At 39.8% G+C, this 18,967-nt stretch overlaps 1 protein-coding gene across 3 annotated transcripts in view; it reads left to right on the top strand.

Moving 5' to 3' along the window:
• The window catches only part of ADAMTSL1 (ADAMTS like 1), a 422,892-nt gene that overhangs the window by 236,401 nt on the left and 167,524 nt on the right, over positions 1–18,967 (top strand). For 2 of the 3 annotated variants that reach the window (XM_032095762.1, XM_032095761.1), the window contains exon 3: positions 16,718–16,845. In XM_032095762.1, coding sequence (XP_031951653.1) covers positions 16,718–16,845 — 128 coding nt within the window. Of the gene's footprint in view, positions 1–1,824; positions 2,125–16,717; positions 16,846–18,967 lie in introns of those variants that run through there. The other variant, XM_032095763.1, reaches the window with a different exon arrangement.

The following is an 18,967-nucleotide window of genomic DNA, read 5'->3' as shown; positions in this document are numbered from 1 at the left end:
AGATATGAAGGCTTTGCTTTGGGGGGATGATGGTGTTATTTGTAAAAAGTACACTAGGTTTTGATTATATTTATATGTTTAGTTTCCTGAGTTTTCAAGGGCAATAGGAGAAGTCATAATTTCTCCCTTGATGTCATCCTATGGTTGCTTCCTCACTTCTGATGCTGCAAAGTAGTTCATCCCCCTGCTCTCCTCCGTGAGGTGGTCACTGAAGTTGCTGTAGAGACAACAGAGATGTAACAGAGGAATCTTAGAACCTGTTTCAAACCTTTTCTCATCCCTGCTATGTGCAGTCCAGCTAGTGCATTTTCCATCATAGCCCCTTCCTACTGAGCCTTTTCAGTCTTCCTGGTCCTGCTTCCTTGCCTGCCAAATCCAAAGGTACCCAACCAAATGACCGCTTGGCAGTGAAGGCTGAAATCTGTTTCTCCCACTGTTCCTAATTACTTTCATTTCTTATTTGAAATTTCTTCTTTAGCCTCATTTCCTAAAGCCCATCTTCATCTAGTTTATATCTTTTCTATTTTGGCCTTCAAATGTCTTCAGTGTTTATGTTCCTGTTCCTGTTATACAAAGCCAGACTCTTCTATCCTCCCATCTGACTTGTCAACATCTGTGACTCTTTTTTTTTTTTTTTTTCCCCACTCAGTTCCTTTCCTTTTGCAAAGTCTGTATCACTCTCCGTCTATTCATCCAGCTTTTCCTCCAGGCTGGTTTTAATTTCTACTGATGTGCAGTTCTATTAAATGATCTGTGGTTTACCCTTTCTTCTTTTTCCTTTCTGTCCTCAGTCCTGGCCTTTGGCAGAGTTTCCCTTTCCTTCTCTAGCTTCTGACTTCAGTCACTTTTCAGACTCATGGCTAGCATACTATTCTCCACCCCTAACACACAATACCTTACTTTTCTCCATTGTCTGAGCTTGCTAACGTACCAGAATCATGATTTTAGGGAATACTGGGCTTTCTATATGCCCATCTGTACATGGTGTGCCCTGAAGCAGCAAAATGTTGCCCCTGCAAGGCATCCAGCTCAGCCCTATGTGGAAGAATACCTACTGCGTTTAGAAAGTTCTTGGATCCAGTTTGCAATTTCTCCTTCAAAAAATAAAATAAATGGACAGTAAGTAAAAAAAAAAAAATTAAAAATGTTGGAGACTTCAGGCAGTGCAGGAGCAGAGGCAGGCAAACTAAATGAATTCTGAACAGAGTGAGAGCAGTTATTTGAAAATCCTACCTGTCAAATTAATACTTAAAAGGCAGAGTTCTCACCTTTCCTGAGGTGTTTGAGTCTTTGCCTTTTTGTGCAAAATTCTTCCTCCAATAATCTCACTTTCCTTCCAACACAGAATAGGTTAGGTTTTAAATTTCCCCAAAGAAGAAAAATGTAGTGACAGAAAGACTGTCACTCAGTCCTGTTAGAAACATTTTTGGTTTACAGTTTTAAAGCACAGTCAGATCCCTTTGTTGCTGAGCAAATGGTGTAAAAGAGAACACATTTCTGTAAAGAATACAAGGCTTTAGCAAAATGTGCATTCTCCATGGAGAATGTAAGCATTTTCCGATTGGTGCTTTTTATGGCATACGTTATGTATTGACACAGATTAAGTTTCCCTCCTATCTGGAACAATGCACGCTCAGGAGAGCTACTGACCTAGCAATAAACGTGAACAGCTCACAGCAAGTGGTGAAGCGGAGCTCCGGGAGCTGCAGGCAGAGCACTCCGTTCAGCTGTGCCATTCTGCCTCTCTCCTCCTACTACTCCTCCTCTCCCGCTCTCTTTTTCCTTCCCCTCTGTCTTTAGCTGCTACGCTTTCCCCAGACCTCTTGGCTTTGTTGTGCTGCATGTCTGAATAGCAGGAGGGGGATTGGCTAAACGCCGGCTCAGGAAGCGCTTCCCCGCAGCTCACGCCAACCCACCCACCCACGCCTGGGTCAGGAAATGTGAGCGGGGCTGATGGAAGCGGAGAAGCAGGGCTAAAGGCTTGCACCAGCGCTGGATGTGACAGCAGGCAGCCGAGCGCTTCGCAGCCTGCGCGTGTCCGACCCCAGGTCCGGCACGGACCCGACAATGGAGTGCTGCCGCTGGACAACCGCTGGCACCCTGCTTCTAGCTTCCCTTATCCTGGTAAATGCCATTTCTGTCCTACAAATATGTACCGCCTGTAGCTGATACTGTATCTGTGTGCATATATGCGGGTGGCTATGTTTTTAATCTCTTAAGATCGCAGTTAGAGATGAGTTTGTTTTGAACAAGTCATGTAAGTCTTATCCTCGCTAAAGTACTGCAGACTTCGAGCCTTGGTATTGTGGGTTGCTGCCGGTGGAACCAAGAAGTTGATGTTGGCATCAGCTTTCTAAACTTGGAGAGCAATGACCTGTGAATAGTGATTTAACTGCTTGGGATTTAGAGAGGAGCTGTTTCTCTGCTCTTTAAATCAAACTGTATCACGCTGTAATGTTCCTGGAATTTTCTTCCTTTTAAAAAAAAAAAAAAAGAAAATGTGTTTCAGTTTTGCACATGCAGAGAAGACAGGTACAGCATGTACTGAACTTTTTCCAGAAATCAGCTTAAATGAGCTTTTGTTATTTCTGTAACTCATTACAGAGTCAAGTTACCAACCTTCGAAAGATATATTCTGTGATATCTGGTATACTTCAGGGCAGTAAACTTGAGCATTACTGTATTATTTTCTTGCATACTTCCCCTGGTTATCCTGATAGGATGCCTACAGCTGAGAGATGTACCTATGCTGTTTGATGGACATTATATGTTCCTTTTTGACTCGTACTTAATTTTATGAGTGGTATGTTGGAAATCAGAAAATCTGCAGAAAGCATATTAATATGCATACACTTTTGATACCAGAGTCATCTTGGCATACATATGTTGCCCTTTTCTTAGAATCTGATGAAATATAGTGGTTCAAATAGCAAAGCATCATTAAGAAATACATGAATTTTATAGCAGCTTCCATCTTCTCATTTATCTGTATAAACCAGTCTATAGTAAGCATTATAATCTTAACACATTTTCAGTAGCCACATGGGGACCTAAACATCAGGATAACCCTATTCAAAATGCTTATTTAAAATGATTGTATTATTAAAAAAAGAAAAACCAAACCCAACTTTTTGGATATAGAGTCACTAAATACTATTTGAGCGCTAGAAATAAGAATGCTATCTGGACTGATCTAGAAGTCTTACTTTGTTTTAAAGTCTATTTGCCATTCATAATACTGAATTCATGCAAAACAGCATGTAGTCAGCATAGATTCTCTTTCATTTGTGAAAATGAGATGTTTATAACCTGATGACCGTAATAAGTCAATAACAACTTAGCCAATCCTGCAGGACTAATTTAGGGAAGATCAACAGGAGATGTGACTCAACAAGTATGTGTAAAGACTGTAGGATTTGGCCTCATGTTAAGCTCATAATATTTGTACATCACTCTGCTGCTTGTGAATTAAGTTCTCAGTCCCTGATTCATGAAAATAAATAGTGCATTCTGCTGCCAACTATTATCCATTATATTCCACACTATACTAGTTTTTATTTGTATGACTTACCCTGCCTCAAGAGATTTCCCTGCACCTCCCAGCAAATCTCTTTGTGCCTTAAGAATAGTGATGTGAAGGAAGCTTAACTTTCTTTTTGAATCAGACCATTCTTTTGCTCCTTCCATAGTCAGGAAAATCTCTCACTTGCTTTCAGCAGGAGATTAGGTAAACATTCCAGTATTTGACTTATAGCTTGGCTAGAGATAGGGATAAGTTGTAGGATACCTTGGTATACTCATTCCTACTGTAGTTTATTGCAGCATGAGTTCACCAAAGGCATGGTAGAAAGCTCATAGATGTTTTCTGAGAAAAAACAAGAAGTCATTGAATCAGGCTGTGACCTGGCTGTTAGCATCCTAGACGTTAGCCTTTAGCCAAGCAGACAGAATGAGTTTGAAATCTATGACAATCAACATTTGGATTTATGTTTATCGCCTTGTATCTCTTCGAAAGGCTCTGTCTTTCCCACATTAACCAACACCAGCAGCTTCTTGTCATGTAGCACTCAAGTAACATCAGCAAAAGTTTACAGTTGTAAGCACTAAGGTTATGCAAGAAATGCTTACAAGATTGGTCTTAGAAGAATTTATCACACGTTCCTAAGTGTTCAGTAAGACACAGTAGAGCAAAGTAGCACCTAAAGTCTTTGTTCAGCATCTTTGCCTCAAGGAAGGACATTGCACAGCCCAGGCACACACACAGCCTATATACTTGTACCATATTGAGAGAACCAGTTTGTCAGGCATTTATGTGGACTAATTTTCATGGCTCTTTTGAGAATCTGAGCCATAACACTAAGATGCTTGTATTGAAAAAGCTGTATGAAAAGGTAATTTTTCTTTCCAGAGAAAGACCACATATTTGGAGAATTTTGCTTATTGCTCCATGAACTTTTGCATGCTAAGGAAATATTACTACATTACTTTTAAGAGCAACAAAAGAAAGCAGGCATTTTGTTCCGGAGATTTTCCCTTTGGTTAGTTTAAAAATAAAAGCCTAGCACAAGCAAATCACAGTTGTCTAACTCAAAGGAATGTAGCCAAAACCATAACCAGCCATGAGTTCAGCTGAACTCGAAGTCAAATCACGTCATGTCAGAAGGACATTTAAACACATTTGCATTTGTTATTTGCATCTTTTCAGCAGCTTTTTTAAGCTCTCTTTGTTGCTGTTGTGATTCTTACAGAAGTTACACTAGGGACTGTAATAAAGTACATGTGTTTTTCTACAGGATTTCTTTCTTTTGCTGTGCTAATTTGTACATGGAAAATAGTCAAATACAATAGTCCATTCCTTCCAGGCTCTTTGGCATTACACTCCCCTATTATCTAACTGGGTCTGTCTTGGATGACCACAAGCACAATTAGCCAGTGAAATGAGTATGTTTCTTGTTTACATCTGAATGCACAAAGCTTGACGGCTTTTCCTTTCACGTGTAGATAGGTCTACCTACTGCTGTATGTCTGTCTCTACAATTGTAGGTATATTAAGGGGTTTTTTTTCCAGTATGAGATCCAAAGAACACAAATGTATTTTTATGCAGGATCATGTATATGTACAGACTAGCATTTGATCACATCAGTTGGGGAAGGATGAACTGAAATGCAGAGTTCAGCTATACAAAGCTGAGATTTATTCATGTTACAAAGTGAAAATGTCTCACCATTGTGGTTTGTGACTCATGCTGCTATACTTCAGATATGCCATGTCTATAAAACAAAACTATTTCTTATGGGAAGGACTAGATGCTAATAAGTATGTATGATCATAATTTCTTCTTGTATTACACTAGAATTCTGTGTTGGGACATATTTAACTGACCTCTTCCTTCAGATTCTTGAAGTATAAAATTTATTTCTTCTTTTTCTACCAAGTGCAGAGGCTTGCATGAGCTAAATTAAGGTTGTGTCATGAATTTTTTTTGCTTTTGGATTTTAGTGAATTGAACTCCGCACTTAATGTAGGCTGTTGAGCTACTATCTGCTTCACCAGTGTCACTAAAGTTTAACGTGTTCTTTTAATGAATTTGCTAGATTCACAGGGCTGCAAAAGAATAATGAAAGAAGGTATAACACTGAACACTGTGGAGAGTCTGAAGATTGGAATGTGGTCACCTGTAGTCATGGATCTGTCAGCTGGACAAACTTCAGTGCTCAGAAGGTTCATGAGTTAATGCAAAGTCTGAGAGGGCCATATGACCAGACAAAAAATTCTTTAGAAGAGGACTATCAATCTCTGCATGACTAAATTTCCACTGAAGCAAATATAACCTGAATCCCTTAAAACTGTGTTGTTAGCTGTCCAAATAAAACCTCATGATTTCTGTTGTATTGTCAAATCTACGGACAGCAGTGTTGCTTCTATTGCTTTTTTGTAGCTATTTTCTTAACCTTGTAAGAAAACTCAGAATTGTATGGGAAAAAATTACATGGGGGAAAAATGGGAAATTGCAGTCTGAAGAAGGAAAGAAGAGTGGTAAGACCATCCTTTATGGAAACAATTAAAAAGTTAAAGGTAGTGGAAAAAAACCTGAAAACACACCAACAACCAGGTGGTATAAAATCATGATAGGGAGCAGGCAAAAGAAAAAGAAATTACTTTTTCTCAGCCCAAGTCAAGGACAGTTCTAAAATAAGTCTTCTCATCTGGTGGACAATAATTAATCCAAAAATTGTCATGAAGTGATTATTTCATCAGAATATCGTACTTGGGTATGAGCCACAACTTCTTCCTAACTCCTGTACAGGAATGGCTAGTTTTTGTTGTTGGCTTCTCCATCTTTTTGCAACACCTTACGGGCAGCAGGCTTACCTTAGCAGACGGCTGACCAGTATTGCATGCTCAAGGTGTTACAACGTGTTCTAACTCTAAGATGTATGTAGGCAAAATGGGGGAAGTAAGCAAAGGATATACATTCTGTGGAGTGAGAAGATTTTCTCTTAGGTATTTAAGCCTATGTAGTGTTGAACACAGACCAATAGCAGTCAAAGCTTAGTAGAATCTGATCACTTAGATGTCCTTCTATCTCAGGGAATGTAAATCATTTCATCATAGGTCTGAGATTTTTTATCATCTACCTTTTAAGTACCCTGTTTAGAATTCCATTCCATGTATGACCATCTTTATTTCATTTTTCTGCAGTAACTGAACTTTTCCAAACTTCTTATAAAAGTAGCTAAAGTTGGGTAAAATTGGAAGGGGGGGAAAGCAGTGTGTGTATTTGTGAGATTTCGTTTTCTGACAAAGCCAGCATATGTAGAAATCTTAGTAGTTTTGTCAGCTGTGGATTTTTTGGTTGCAGCTTATAGGGGCAGTCATTCTAGCAGTGCAGAGAAATAAGTAGTATGTACATTGATACTACTGTACATTAATTTTCACATTGTTTCCACTTTAGTGTTCACTGCCTTTATGGAATCTCTTCCAAAGCTTCAACCTTTAAAATTTCTGCTTTTCAGGGACTTCTCATAGAGGAAGTTCAACAGAGAGGGTGTCAGGGTAGAGGGAAGGGGGTTGTGTGATAATGTAAGACATCCTGATAAATTCCAAGAGTGCTCAAGAAATGAGACAGGAAATTATATGCAACTTATAATAAATTCAAACTGTCCCATAAATATTTGTTTCCATATGAATGGTGGGTGTCGAATTTCCCCTTCTAGCTTTGTTGGATATAATCTCAGTCCCTGTTTGAAGTTTCCTAGTGTGTTGTTCAGGTTCTGTGCTCTATCAACAGAGCCAGATATGAAAGGAAATAAAAGAAGCAATAAGGTCTCCTACTGTTTTGATGCTGGCATCAGATGGGTGAATTATTTATTTACTTATATTTACTTACTTACTTGCTGGTTTACTGAAATCCTGTATTTCTTTCAGTCTGAATTGTTAAAAGCATGAGTTGTTCAGGGCAAACATAATGGCCTTCAACAAGCCCAAGGCTGTCTTCTTCTCTTACTGTAAATATCTTTTGGATCTGACATTTTCATAGTTCCTGTAACTTTTTAAAAGAGAGAGGATTTTCAAGTTCCCGTGGTATGTTCAATATTTCCCTTAAAGGTCCAGCCGTGTTTTAAAGACAAAAGATTTGAATTAGCTGAAAGGGAGAGGGAAGTACTGTAACACAAATATCTGAAACTAAAACCTTGAGTTTCTGTAGGTTTAATTGTAAGATTCTGCCACTCCAAACTTAAGAAGTCTTATCATTCTCTGATGGGCTCATCAGTGCTGGTAAGCACCAGGTCAAGAGGGAGTGTCTTATCACCTTACTAGAACTGAAGACTGACACAGAGAGAAACGCATATCCTTTCTGTGTAGCAAACTAGTTCAAAGTCTGGATGTGTCATTTCTGGCTTTTGGGGACAGCAAGGGAAAAAAATATTTTCCTCACATGGGATTTGAGGGCAGCATGAGAAGAGGAGCAGCAGCTTATGTCCTGACAGTGTTTAGCGCCTTCCATCTTGGTAAATTCATGAAAGAAAAGAACAGTGGTACTGCTAAAAGACTTCCTTCCTTCCTTCCTTCCTTCCGAATTCCTTCCTTCCTTCCTTCCTTCCTTCCTTCCGAATTCCGAATTCCGAATTCCTTCCTGCCTTCCGAATTCCTTCCTTCCTTCCTTCCGAATTCCTTCCTTCCGAATTCCTTCCTTCCGAATTCCTTCCTTCCTTCTGAATTCCTTCCTTCCTTCCTTCCTTCCTTTCTTCCTTCCTTCCTTCCTTCCTTCCTTCCTTCCTTCCTTCCTTCCGAATTCCTTCCGAATTCCTTCCGAATTCCTTCCTTCCTTCCTTCCTTCCTTCCTTCCTTCCTTCCTTCCTTCCTTCCTTCCTTCCTTCCTTCCGAATTCCTTCCGAATTCCTTCCTTCCTTCCTTCCTTCCTTCCGAATTCCTTCCTTCCCTCCCCCCCTCCCTCCTTCCTTTTTTCTTAAAGCTGATGAGCACAGCACAGCCAACACATACATTCATTTCTCCCCATTTAGAAAACACTTGGCATGCAATAGGCCTCATCACAGATTACAGTTTTAATTTTCTCTCATCACCTTTCTGTGTGCATTGTGGGCTTTATCCCTGCCCGCAGTTCTTACTACGTGGAAGAAAAATCCGAAGTCCTCGAGTGCAAGATGCACTTTTGAACCCATGCTGTTGGGTGGGTTCCGAATTCTGAAAAATGATTTCACCTCTCCTGTATCTGAACCAGTCCTAGCCTTAAAAACCCTTCTGAGTCAATAAGGCAACAAATCTGAGGCTGAGCCATCTTGGACTTGCTCTGTATTGGATCACCCATGCCTGGTGTTTACACCAGCACAGCAGGATTTAAATATGACAAAATGTTGTAACTTCAGTCTGTGAGAGCAAGAAAGAAAACTCTTGTATTCACACTGCTCTCCTGGTGTGTTTTTTCATATGGGTAAAAAGGGTGAGAGATAGGACTCAGCTGAGGTTTATAAGGCACTGTTATAAAATGTTACACAGAGCTAAGTGTGCGCCATGTTGAAGTGATATGGTGTCAGCTCCATCCCCTGCCAGCAACCCCTTTCCCCGTCCCTCCAGCTGGCTGCTGCCCTTCTATGAGGAGAAATGAGCTCACATTTGGCACATTTCTCCTGGGATACAACTTCCAGTCCAGGTTTAGGAATGGCTGTTTAGCTCTTAATGTCCTGAGATGGCTGTTAATCGATCCTTCCTTGTACTGTGGCACACTAGAAGCAGTGTCCTCCCATATACACAGTGCAGCTATATGGCTTGCTCCAGGGCATTAGGAATCCCTTGGGACTATGAGGACAGCACTGGCAATATTCTTGTCCTTCTGAGATGAATTTATGTGTGGAGATAATTATGTAAGAGGGTGCAACTGTGTACAACACTGAGACACTCTTTTTAGGAGTTCAGTGTGACACTTTGTCCTATTACTTGTGCAATAGCCATATCAGGTCATGGTTAGGGAGGGAGGTGAGGTTATTGCCCTCTCAATAAACCTTTTCTTTCCTGTGCAAAAGGAAAACATACTATAATTTATCTTTTTCTTTCCCTTTAGTAATGAGCCTGTCTTGCATGACTGTGCTCTTAAGAATAAGAGAAGACAAAAAGGAACACAGCACTGAAAAGGACTAACACAGCAAATTTTCACTAATGTCCCTGAACTGAGCTAGCTGTATGTGTATCAGGTGTTTTCCTTCAGGGTAAGGAAAAATCCACCTATTGCTCTTTCCCTTTGTTCACAAGAGCAGAATAAGCATTGGGAAACTGCAAGAGTATCTTGGTGAAATTTTCTCATGATGGATAATTTGTGGCAAGAGGAGTAAATGTAAAACTGTCCAGAAAGAGATTTGGATTTTTTTTTGTTTATTCCTTTTTAAGAGACTGAAATAATAAATCCTAGGTGATTTATCTGCACTAGCAAAATCTGAGCGTAATTACCCAAAGTTCAGAATATATGCTCACACGCCTGTGCTCCTGTGCCAGTACCTTCCTTGTGGTTTGGAGATATTCAGATCAAGGGTTCCCTGTGCCAGGGATTTTCCGTAGGAAATACTCTCTTGATCCCTTCAGAGGCCTTTTGCTTTGACTTGCAAGTGAAAAGGAGGCAAAAATTCCTAAGTTAATTTCCAAGACTGTGAAGCCTCAGGCAAGTGGGATGGTACTGTTCAGCTCACAGTTGCATCCCCAGTAGGAGGGAGTTGCTAGCCTCCAGGGAACTGAGGAGACAGTGTTCAAGGAATAGCCACTTTGGCCTCAAGATGTCTGATGCTCATTGCAGCTACTTTTCTTTCCAGGTTGTTTGCCAGGGAAAACGGTGTTGTAGAAGTATTTTGAACAGTTCTGTAGGCATCCTTTTGATCTGGCCATATGGAACAGCATGCAGTTATTCACGGCAGCAATGGCACTTGGGGTCACTCAGCATCTCAGGTGCAGTAAACAACTCATGCAGATTGGGTACAAGGGCATTTTCTCTTTTCATCTTTTAACTTCTGTGAGAGCATGTCTTGGGGTGACTTTATGATGTGTATCCCATATCGCTGCCCTCTGCCCAGAAATTAATTCTTGTGCCTTTCTATGCCTTTAAACTGAGCCTGAGACGGGGAAAGAAAAACTGAGCAAAACTTTTTCAAAGCAGTTTGCAGCTTGTTCAAAGTCATACAGAGATAGCGACTTTTTTTTTTTTTTTCCAGCTGCGGCAGGGGAGCGAGGAAGCACCCGGCTTGCTGCTCCTGGGTCAGATTTTGGCCAGTTGTTCAGTTTCTTTTTCTCCAGAGAGAGACTGAGAGTTGAACTTTTTTTTCCTTCCCTGGAATTTCGGATTTTCTCCCTTTTCTACTGGACTGCTTCAGTATCAGAGCATATCAGGAGGACTTTCCACCGGGCATAGAGGGCCTGGCCCTGGCCCAAGCCCCAGCTCCGAGGAGACCAAAGGAGGACTCTAACACTTTCCCAGGTTTTTTCTCCACAGTGAGAGATTTTATTATTTAGCAAATATTTTATTATTTTCCTTTTCCCGTGTGTTTGTTAAATAAATAGTTTTTTATAGTTTTTATCTCTTCCACTTTCCTTTGAGGAAAATTTATTTTTCCCGAACCTGGTGGGGGAGGGGTGGTTGTGCCTTCTCTCAGAGGATGTATTTCTAAATTTAGCCAAACCAGCACAGAGCAGAACTTCCATTACTTTGGTAAGCATGTCAGGTAGGTGGGATTTTCTGGTTTGTGTGGTCCTTCTGGAGGCTGGCTGGTTGGTAGGTCTGGTGGCAGAAGTCCTTTTTTTTGCTTTTACATGGGATACAGACCAGACAATGGGAAGACAAGCTGTTTACCATACCAGCTAAACCATCTATCCTGACCCTGAATCTGACCTTTCGGAAAAGAAAATAGGTTGAAGTCATTGGTTTCTATGGCTGACTTCATGAGGTGCATGAAATGGAAAGATACCTCCTTGGAACTGAAGAACATCTATTGTCATGGGAAATCCTAGTGTTTCCAGGGAATCATGCTCCTCAGAAAGATAAAGCTTACTGTTGTCAGCCCTTTCTTCAGTATGGTGCAGTTATTCTGGAAGACTAGATGTGCTTTGGTCATACAGTACCATTTAAAATTACGTGCAAGTCTTTGTCTAGATAGATTAAACATTTTCTTTTCGTGAATTGCAAACTGTATGTGTCAGAATATTTTGCTTATGTTGTTTCAATATATTCACTTTGAAAAGTTTCAACAGTTAGTCAGAAGTGTCTTGTATGTTATCATACTTTTTGATGGTAATTACCAATATTAATTCAACTGACTGTGAATTCGTTCTGCCTTGCCTTTTTTCAAAAGCCAGAGATTTCCAAACAGTTTTCCATGTGAGCTTTAATCCCGCTGTTAACTTGGATGGAATGCAACTAAGATACATAACATTGTGCCAATGAAATCTTATAAACCATACATTTACATTGGTTGAAGCTTTGAAATACATGGGTTTTATAAAGAGTTGAGGTCACCGGCCTTGTCTCCTGCTGTTACACACCTAGGGAAGTGCTGAGAGCAGTTTCTTGCTGGTTCACAACAGACAGCATTTCAGTACTGTGTGAAGTATATATTTGACCTCAGTGATAAACACCAAAGGATGATCAAGGATTACTCAAAGGAGAATGTGTGGCTTGGCAACAATTCACATAGGGATGCATTTAAACTTATCTGAAAAGGCTGGGCAGGAAGACAATTATATAGGAAAAATTACTGGGTTTCTGTCCCTAACATAATTTTTACAGGAGCTAAAGACAAGTTTAGGCAGTGGCCTCAGAGGAGTCTTGCGTATTGTCACTGACGCTTCATCATACCCTGAAACAGTGGGGATATGGTAAGAACCAGATGATATAAATTTCTTAACCAAACTCAGTGACATATTATCATATTATCTGGGAAATAACTGGCCTAAATACTGTATCAATGCCATAGTCCAACAAGAGTTTAACTACATTTTTTGCTATCTGTATTGCTGTTTAATCTAGGGAACACACTGGGTACTTGAAGAAAGGACTCCAGCAGCATTTTACTGAATGAGGATGAAGACTGGATGTCTCAGAACCAGAGGAGAAATTAATGAGCATGATCCGTATTTATATACACACTCTTCTGTGTGACACTGACAAATAGTTGGATTCTGTAAGGATAGCACTGTTCCAAACAAACCTTTAAATTCAATTTCAATGTGCAACTAAGATTGATTTTCTTAAGGTTGAACTTCTTTTATAGACGTCAGGACATGAACAGAAGTCTTGCTGCTCTTCATTTTTCTCCCTCTGTGCACCCACACACGTGTACACATATGCTTTTAAAAGAAACCTGGTTCTTTTCAGGGATGCAGCGCCTAGATGTCCAGGTAGCTGTTGTGATTTAAGGATGTGTGACACTTGTATTCCACTGTAAGTGGAAAGGGTAGGAAACACCACTGAATATAACATGGATGCCTGAAAACTCTTTAGTAAATTCAGAAATTACTATTAAACACGAAAGCTGGATTTTTTTTGAAGAATCATATTGGATGCCTAGCTCTATTAGTCCTACTTGGTTATGTCAGATTGCTTTTGTTTGTATTATGAAAAGTCCTTTGTTTGACTTGTAGTTTAAAGCCTTTTTTCTTTTACTACTGTAAGCATTTTCACCTGAGTACCCTATCTATTAGTGATTTCATTTTTTACACATTATCCTTTTTGACTTCCGGTCCAATAGCACAAGGTGTTCTTCCTATTTCTCATTAGACAATTCTTTGGGAGTCTTCCTGCCCTCTCCCACTGGAGCTGAGGTATGGGGTGGTAGATGCAGGATCACTACCAGATTAAGAAGTGTATGTTAAGATAATAAAGGGGTTAAGGAAGATCTGGCTTTGGTTAGTGCTAGCAGATAAGCAAATTACTTAATGCTGACATTTCTGACTGGATAATTTTGATGTCAGGACATCATGAGTTTTGTCTGGCCAAAGCAATGGGTATTTCCTGGGAAGCTCAGGCTGACATGCACCTAGAATGGACAGAAAGGATAAGGAAGGTCTTCTGGTACCAGCAACAGGGCATAATGAGCCTTAATGACTGCATTTAGCTTCTTTCACATACACTGGTATGTTGAGAACCACCAATCTGGAGTATCTCGGGCAGAGGTAAAAGACTTTTTCTATGATGGAACTGTTACTTAAAGAAAGCTTTAAGTGGTGCCAGCTCTGCTTTTTGCAGCTTTAAGGGCATATACTTCCCTCTACTTTTTTTTTTTTCCTATTTTTTGTTCCTTCTCTTTATTCTCTATGACAGGAACTTCAGGGCTTTAAAGAAGTACTGTAGGAGCTCTTGCACTGCAGAACTCTTGACTGCTACTTTAATGTAAGATCTTAAGGTTGATTCATTTTGTTGAAAGTGGGTAGAAATTATTAACTACCAGTATAAGCTACTTTTGAAAAATCTATGTTAGACAATGAATTCTAGCTAGTAATTGTATAGATATCCTGTGTCTTGGATAGAACCGTAATGGACAGTTGTCTTCTGATTTAAAATGACTTTTTGGGTATTGGTAGAATTTCAAGCTCAGTCTTAACCATGTAGCTCACAGGAAGGAAAACACTCTACTTTCTTTAACATTAAACATGGATAGAGTTGAAATGAATTATGTTTATTTGACTTGTTAAAAGAAAACTTGGAGCCTATTCCAGCTTGAGATCACATGTTTTTTGGGAATATATAGGTCTTAAAACAAATTTTGGAATGCAAGTAATAGGCTCACAGATCTCCTCTGGGTGGGATTACAGTTTATGTCAGAAAAACTTGGACCTTTAGAATATCTAGTTGTGCTGATGCTTGTAATTTGTGCTGAGGTAAGAGTACTTGGTTCACGTGAGTTTACCTTGCAACCCTTTTTAATTATGTCTTTGGACTTTCAATCAGGGCTGAATGATCAGGTCATGCACCCATCTGCAGTTTGAAGATATTTGTTTTCCTATAAACTGGAAGCACAGACATGTGTTTTAATTTTAAGAGAATAAAATTACAAATACTCATTTTCATTTTATAAAAATTACTTTTCAAAAAGCAGTCAAGTGATATAACCTCAGTAAATTGTTGTGTCTTCTCCTATCTCAAATGTAAATCTGGATACTGGGTCACATCTAGTCATAGTTAGAATTTGATCACTTATGAAGCTTTAATTTTTAAATTTACCCTTCCAATTATCGTGTTGAATTTTTTTTATATATATATTTTAATAAAGGTAAGATAAAATGAGTGTGTCAAATAATTATTACACACTCATTAGACAGACCCCATATTATCTCTCACAAACTAAATTAATTTTTACTTATGAATAACAATATTCAAGGCTGGTATATTTCACCATATTTCATTACTAAACTTCTACACAGCTTCACTGAAGGTAAAATTATTTCGGTGTTGAGTTATCTCTGTGTCTCAAATAATCTCCTAGTGTTGCCATCAAACAGGAGGTTCTGATTGATGGCAGAGCATCGCCAGCCTGGAAAGGGAGGGGATTGCCCTGCTCTGGTCTGCACTGAGTGGTCTTACCTCAAGTCCTGGGGGCAGTTTCTGGGTGCCACAATATGAGAAAGACATCAAACTGTTAGAGAGCATCCAAAGAAGGGCTGCAAAGACAGTGAAGGACCTTGAGGAGAAGCCGTATGGGGAGTGGCTGAGGTCCCTTCGTCTGTCCAGCCTGGAGTAGAGGAGACTGAGGAGAGACCCCATTGCAGCCTACAATTGCCTCATAAGGGGAAGAGGAGAGGCAGGCACTGATCTCTTCTCTGTGCTGACCAGTGAAAGGACCCAAGGGAATGGCCTGAAGCTGTGTCAGGAGGAGGTTTGGATTGGATGTCAGGAATAGGTTTTCACTGAGAGTGTAGTTGAACACTGGAACAGGCTCCACAGGAAAGTGGTCACAGTACCAGCCTGACAGAGTTCAAGAAGCATTTGGACAATGCTCTCAGGCACATGGCGTGACATTTAGGGTGTCCTGTGCAGGACCAAGAGTCGGACTCGATGATTCTGATGGGTCCTTTTCAACTCACCATATTCTATGGTGCTATGAAAGCTGAGGCTGATTGCTGTAACATGGGCCAGCAGCGATGCTTGCTGATGTTCCTCTGTTCAGGGTGTACCTTCAAAGTCTCCCTCATATTGTTGTTTTGCCTTCTTATGAATATCAAGTGCAGTTAGAGCTGCTATTCACCAGGTGCTGGCCCACAGCACAAGTCAAGCTTTGAAGGAGAGTACTGCCTGTCTCCATCAGACACAGGCATTTTTGGTGCACCTTTGCAAGGTTGGTCAGTTTTTCCAGCAAAACCACATTTCCCACTGGAACAGTATCTAAATAGATGGTTAAATCATTTGCGTCCATAAAAGTCTATGTTTCTGAGGTGCATTTGATGAATGAAAATGAAATGCTGAATACAGGTATGACTGCTTTATTTGAGGCAGGTACTAGTATCTATTTATGACTTAGTCCTGGAAAAGCTGAGCATTTCTGAGTCTTTCAGTGCTGCTTCTCTATGAAGTTGTTAGAGCACAGCCACTGGCATTAACAATACCACTGTCTGGGTCTGCGCCTGACACTGGTAACTCCTGCTCTTCAGGGAATGTGCATTTTCTTTTTTAAGCTAGCAAACAGTAAGGATGAAACAGTTAGGGAAACTTTGCCAGCAAGTTTCATAGATCTTTAGACAGAGAAGCAATGATAGTTCAAATTCTTTGTGGTGCACGCATGAAACTGATTATACTTAATGCCTTTTTAGCACATTTTTCCTTAGGAGCTTTTTGGAAGGTACCTTTCAATATGCCTTTTCGTAGTTTCTAACACAGCAGCAAAACTTCAGAGTACAATTTCTAATATCTATAATACTCCAATTCTTAATCAGAAAAAATCCTTTGTCTCACTGTTGTTCAAAGACGTCTCTTAGAGCAGACTTCACTAGCCTCAAACTGAGACAAAGTAGGATATTCAAAAGATGAAAATGACCTCATACACCATTCACTACGAAGGAACTGGTTGTCAACCAGTAGGCATGCCAGAGAGGAACATATTTATTCAATCTATTCAGTGCTTTCAATAAGCAGGATGATATCCAGTAAAAAGAAAGGTTAAACTAGCAACAGTATTTTTGACACTTAAATGTTGTTTCCTGATTTTTTTTCCTTCTCCCTCTCCTCAGAGCTCCAGAACAGCTCGCTCGGAGGAAGACCGAGACTCACTGTGGGATGCCTGGGGCTCGTGGAGCGAATGTTCACGCACTTGTGGAGGAGGGGCTTCATATTCACTGAGACGCTGCCTGAGCAGCAAGTAAGTGGCTGGACGTTTTTTACTTCATTGGTGGAAAAATTCAACCTACTCATGTATGTCCGACCATAAGAAGTAACCAGTGGAGATCTTGACCTACATTGAAATTTTCATCTCAGTGTCAAAAAATTATGGTGGTGGTTGTTTTTAATTCAGGCAGGCAGCCAACATGCTTGATAAGGCAACACTCTCTAAAATATAGCAAGAACCGATGGATATAAAAAGTGGTCTGGACAGCCTGCAAGGCTGCCAGCACCTGAAATTGAAACTTCCCTCCACTTTCACCATTTAAGCAGTAAGAGTTGTCATGCACTCATACCAGGATACAGATAATTCACTACATTTAGTACCCCACAGTCTCAGCCACACTGACTTTAAAAGCATCACATTAATCAAATGTGGGATCCTGAGCTACAGAAGAAAAAGTAACAATTCTACAAAGGATATCTTACAAATTAAATTTCAGATAGGAAGTCTTTCATACCGGCAAGGCCCCTCCCAAGAAAGAGAAATAAAATGGTCTGGTACAAAGGTGAGTTCTGGGTACCCAGTAAGGCATCTGAGATTTTATTCCTACCCAGTTACTAGCTTGCAGTGGAAAATGAACAATTCATTTGACAACATTTCCACTCTTTACTTCATGTAAGTTTTACCTGCAAAATATTTCTAGCAAATACTTTTTCTATCTACTTTAGGAAAAAAATTACCTGCAGTCAACATGGTATATGTGATAAATATTAAGAGATTTCTGGTAAAGGATATGAAGGGAAACTCCAGACCCAAACTTCATGGCTTTTTGCCATCTCTGATACCTTATATATTGTAGGATAAAAAATCTAATACAATTTTCCATCCTGCATACTTTCTTTCATATTTTTATTCATGTGCTTATAAAACTGATGTTAATATAACAAACAGTGGCCATACAATCCAAATAATTTCCTCTGTCTGGCATTTTAATATGTGATGTTGTTTAGTGAAGACCGGAAACACCATAAGGCATTGAACCATAACATCAGAATAGGATACTGTGTATTTTAGCTTTATCTGTGAACAGTCTCCTAGTAGCCCCATTTATTGAGTTGACTGTGTGCAAAAGTCTGCTGGAAGAAAAGAGGCAAAGACATCTGATGAAATAAGTGGAAAACCAGTACTTTGCTAATCCATTCCCATGGATTAAAAAAAAATATTTTGGTTTTAAATGTGGGGCCAGATTTTAAGACCTTGTTAATTTCATGGCCAACTGTGGTTCTGCATTCACCTCAAAATCTGAAATTTCAGAGACAGGAACTTAATTTTAATCACAGTATATCATTTTCCATACTTAAAAACGTAAGTGACCTTCAGTATGTTGCTTTAATGTAAACATGAACCCAGGCATATCAAGAGATCTGGGGAATCTGAGCAGTAGCAGCTTTCTCTGCTCCCTCATGAGAACTGTCTCAGTAGGTTCTAGAAGGTAAATCTTGACGTTCCAAATTGTACTAGTGGTAGTAGTCATCATGGTCTTCTGTAATATGCGAGTGTAAATCATTTCTTCTGGACGCTCTTTGATTCTTGTGCTCTTCAGGATGGCCCTGAAGTTTCACCAGTGGAACAGGGAATAACCTCATAAATTACATGGAATTGTTTTTCATACACTACCTTACTACTGTCCCTTCAGGACACAAGCAATGCTTCCTGCCTGAAGAAACCAGCCACAAACTATGAGCCATTCAGACATAGAAACCCCCAATTTCCAGGATAGGAAGCAGGGAGTTAATTAGGTGCATGGCTTTTGGTAGCCAGTAGCAATAAATCATAAATAGTAACATTTGTCCTGGAATTAGCACTCTGTCAAATGTGTGATAGTTTTTCCTTTTTCCTGGTCTACATGCAATTGTTACTTAAGTAAAGGGTTTAAATTATTTCTATTTCTGCTGAGCATTTTAAGCTGCTAAGTCAGAGAGGGAGCAGGGTAAAGAAACTTGTCCAAGGTTTCCAAATAAGCCTGTTCACATGAGTACTTCGAAGCTGGCAAGGCATGACCAAAGTGTCCATCTCCGACGGACAATCTCTTCGTCAGTACAGTTTATCTCATGTATTTCTTGTGTGTAATTTCACTGCAGCATGAAGGAAGATACTA

The sequence above is a fragment of the Corvus moneduloides genome, chromosome Z (genome assembly GCF_009650955.1).
Source record: "Corvus moneduloides isolate bCorMon1 chromosome Z, bCorMon1.pri, whole genome shotgun sequence".
Taxonomy (NCBI): Eukaryota; Metazoa; Chordata; class Aves; order Passeriformes; family Corvidae; genus Corvus; species Corvus moneduloides.
This window is presented reverse-complemented; position numbering and strand designations above follow the sequence as displayed.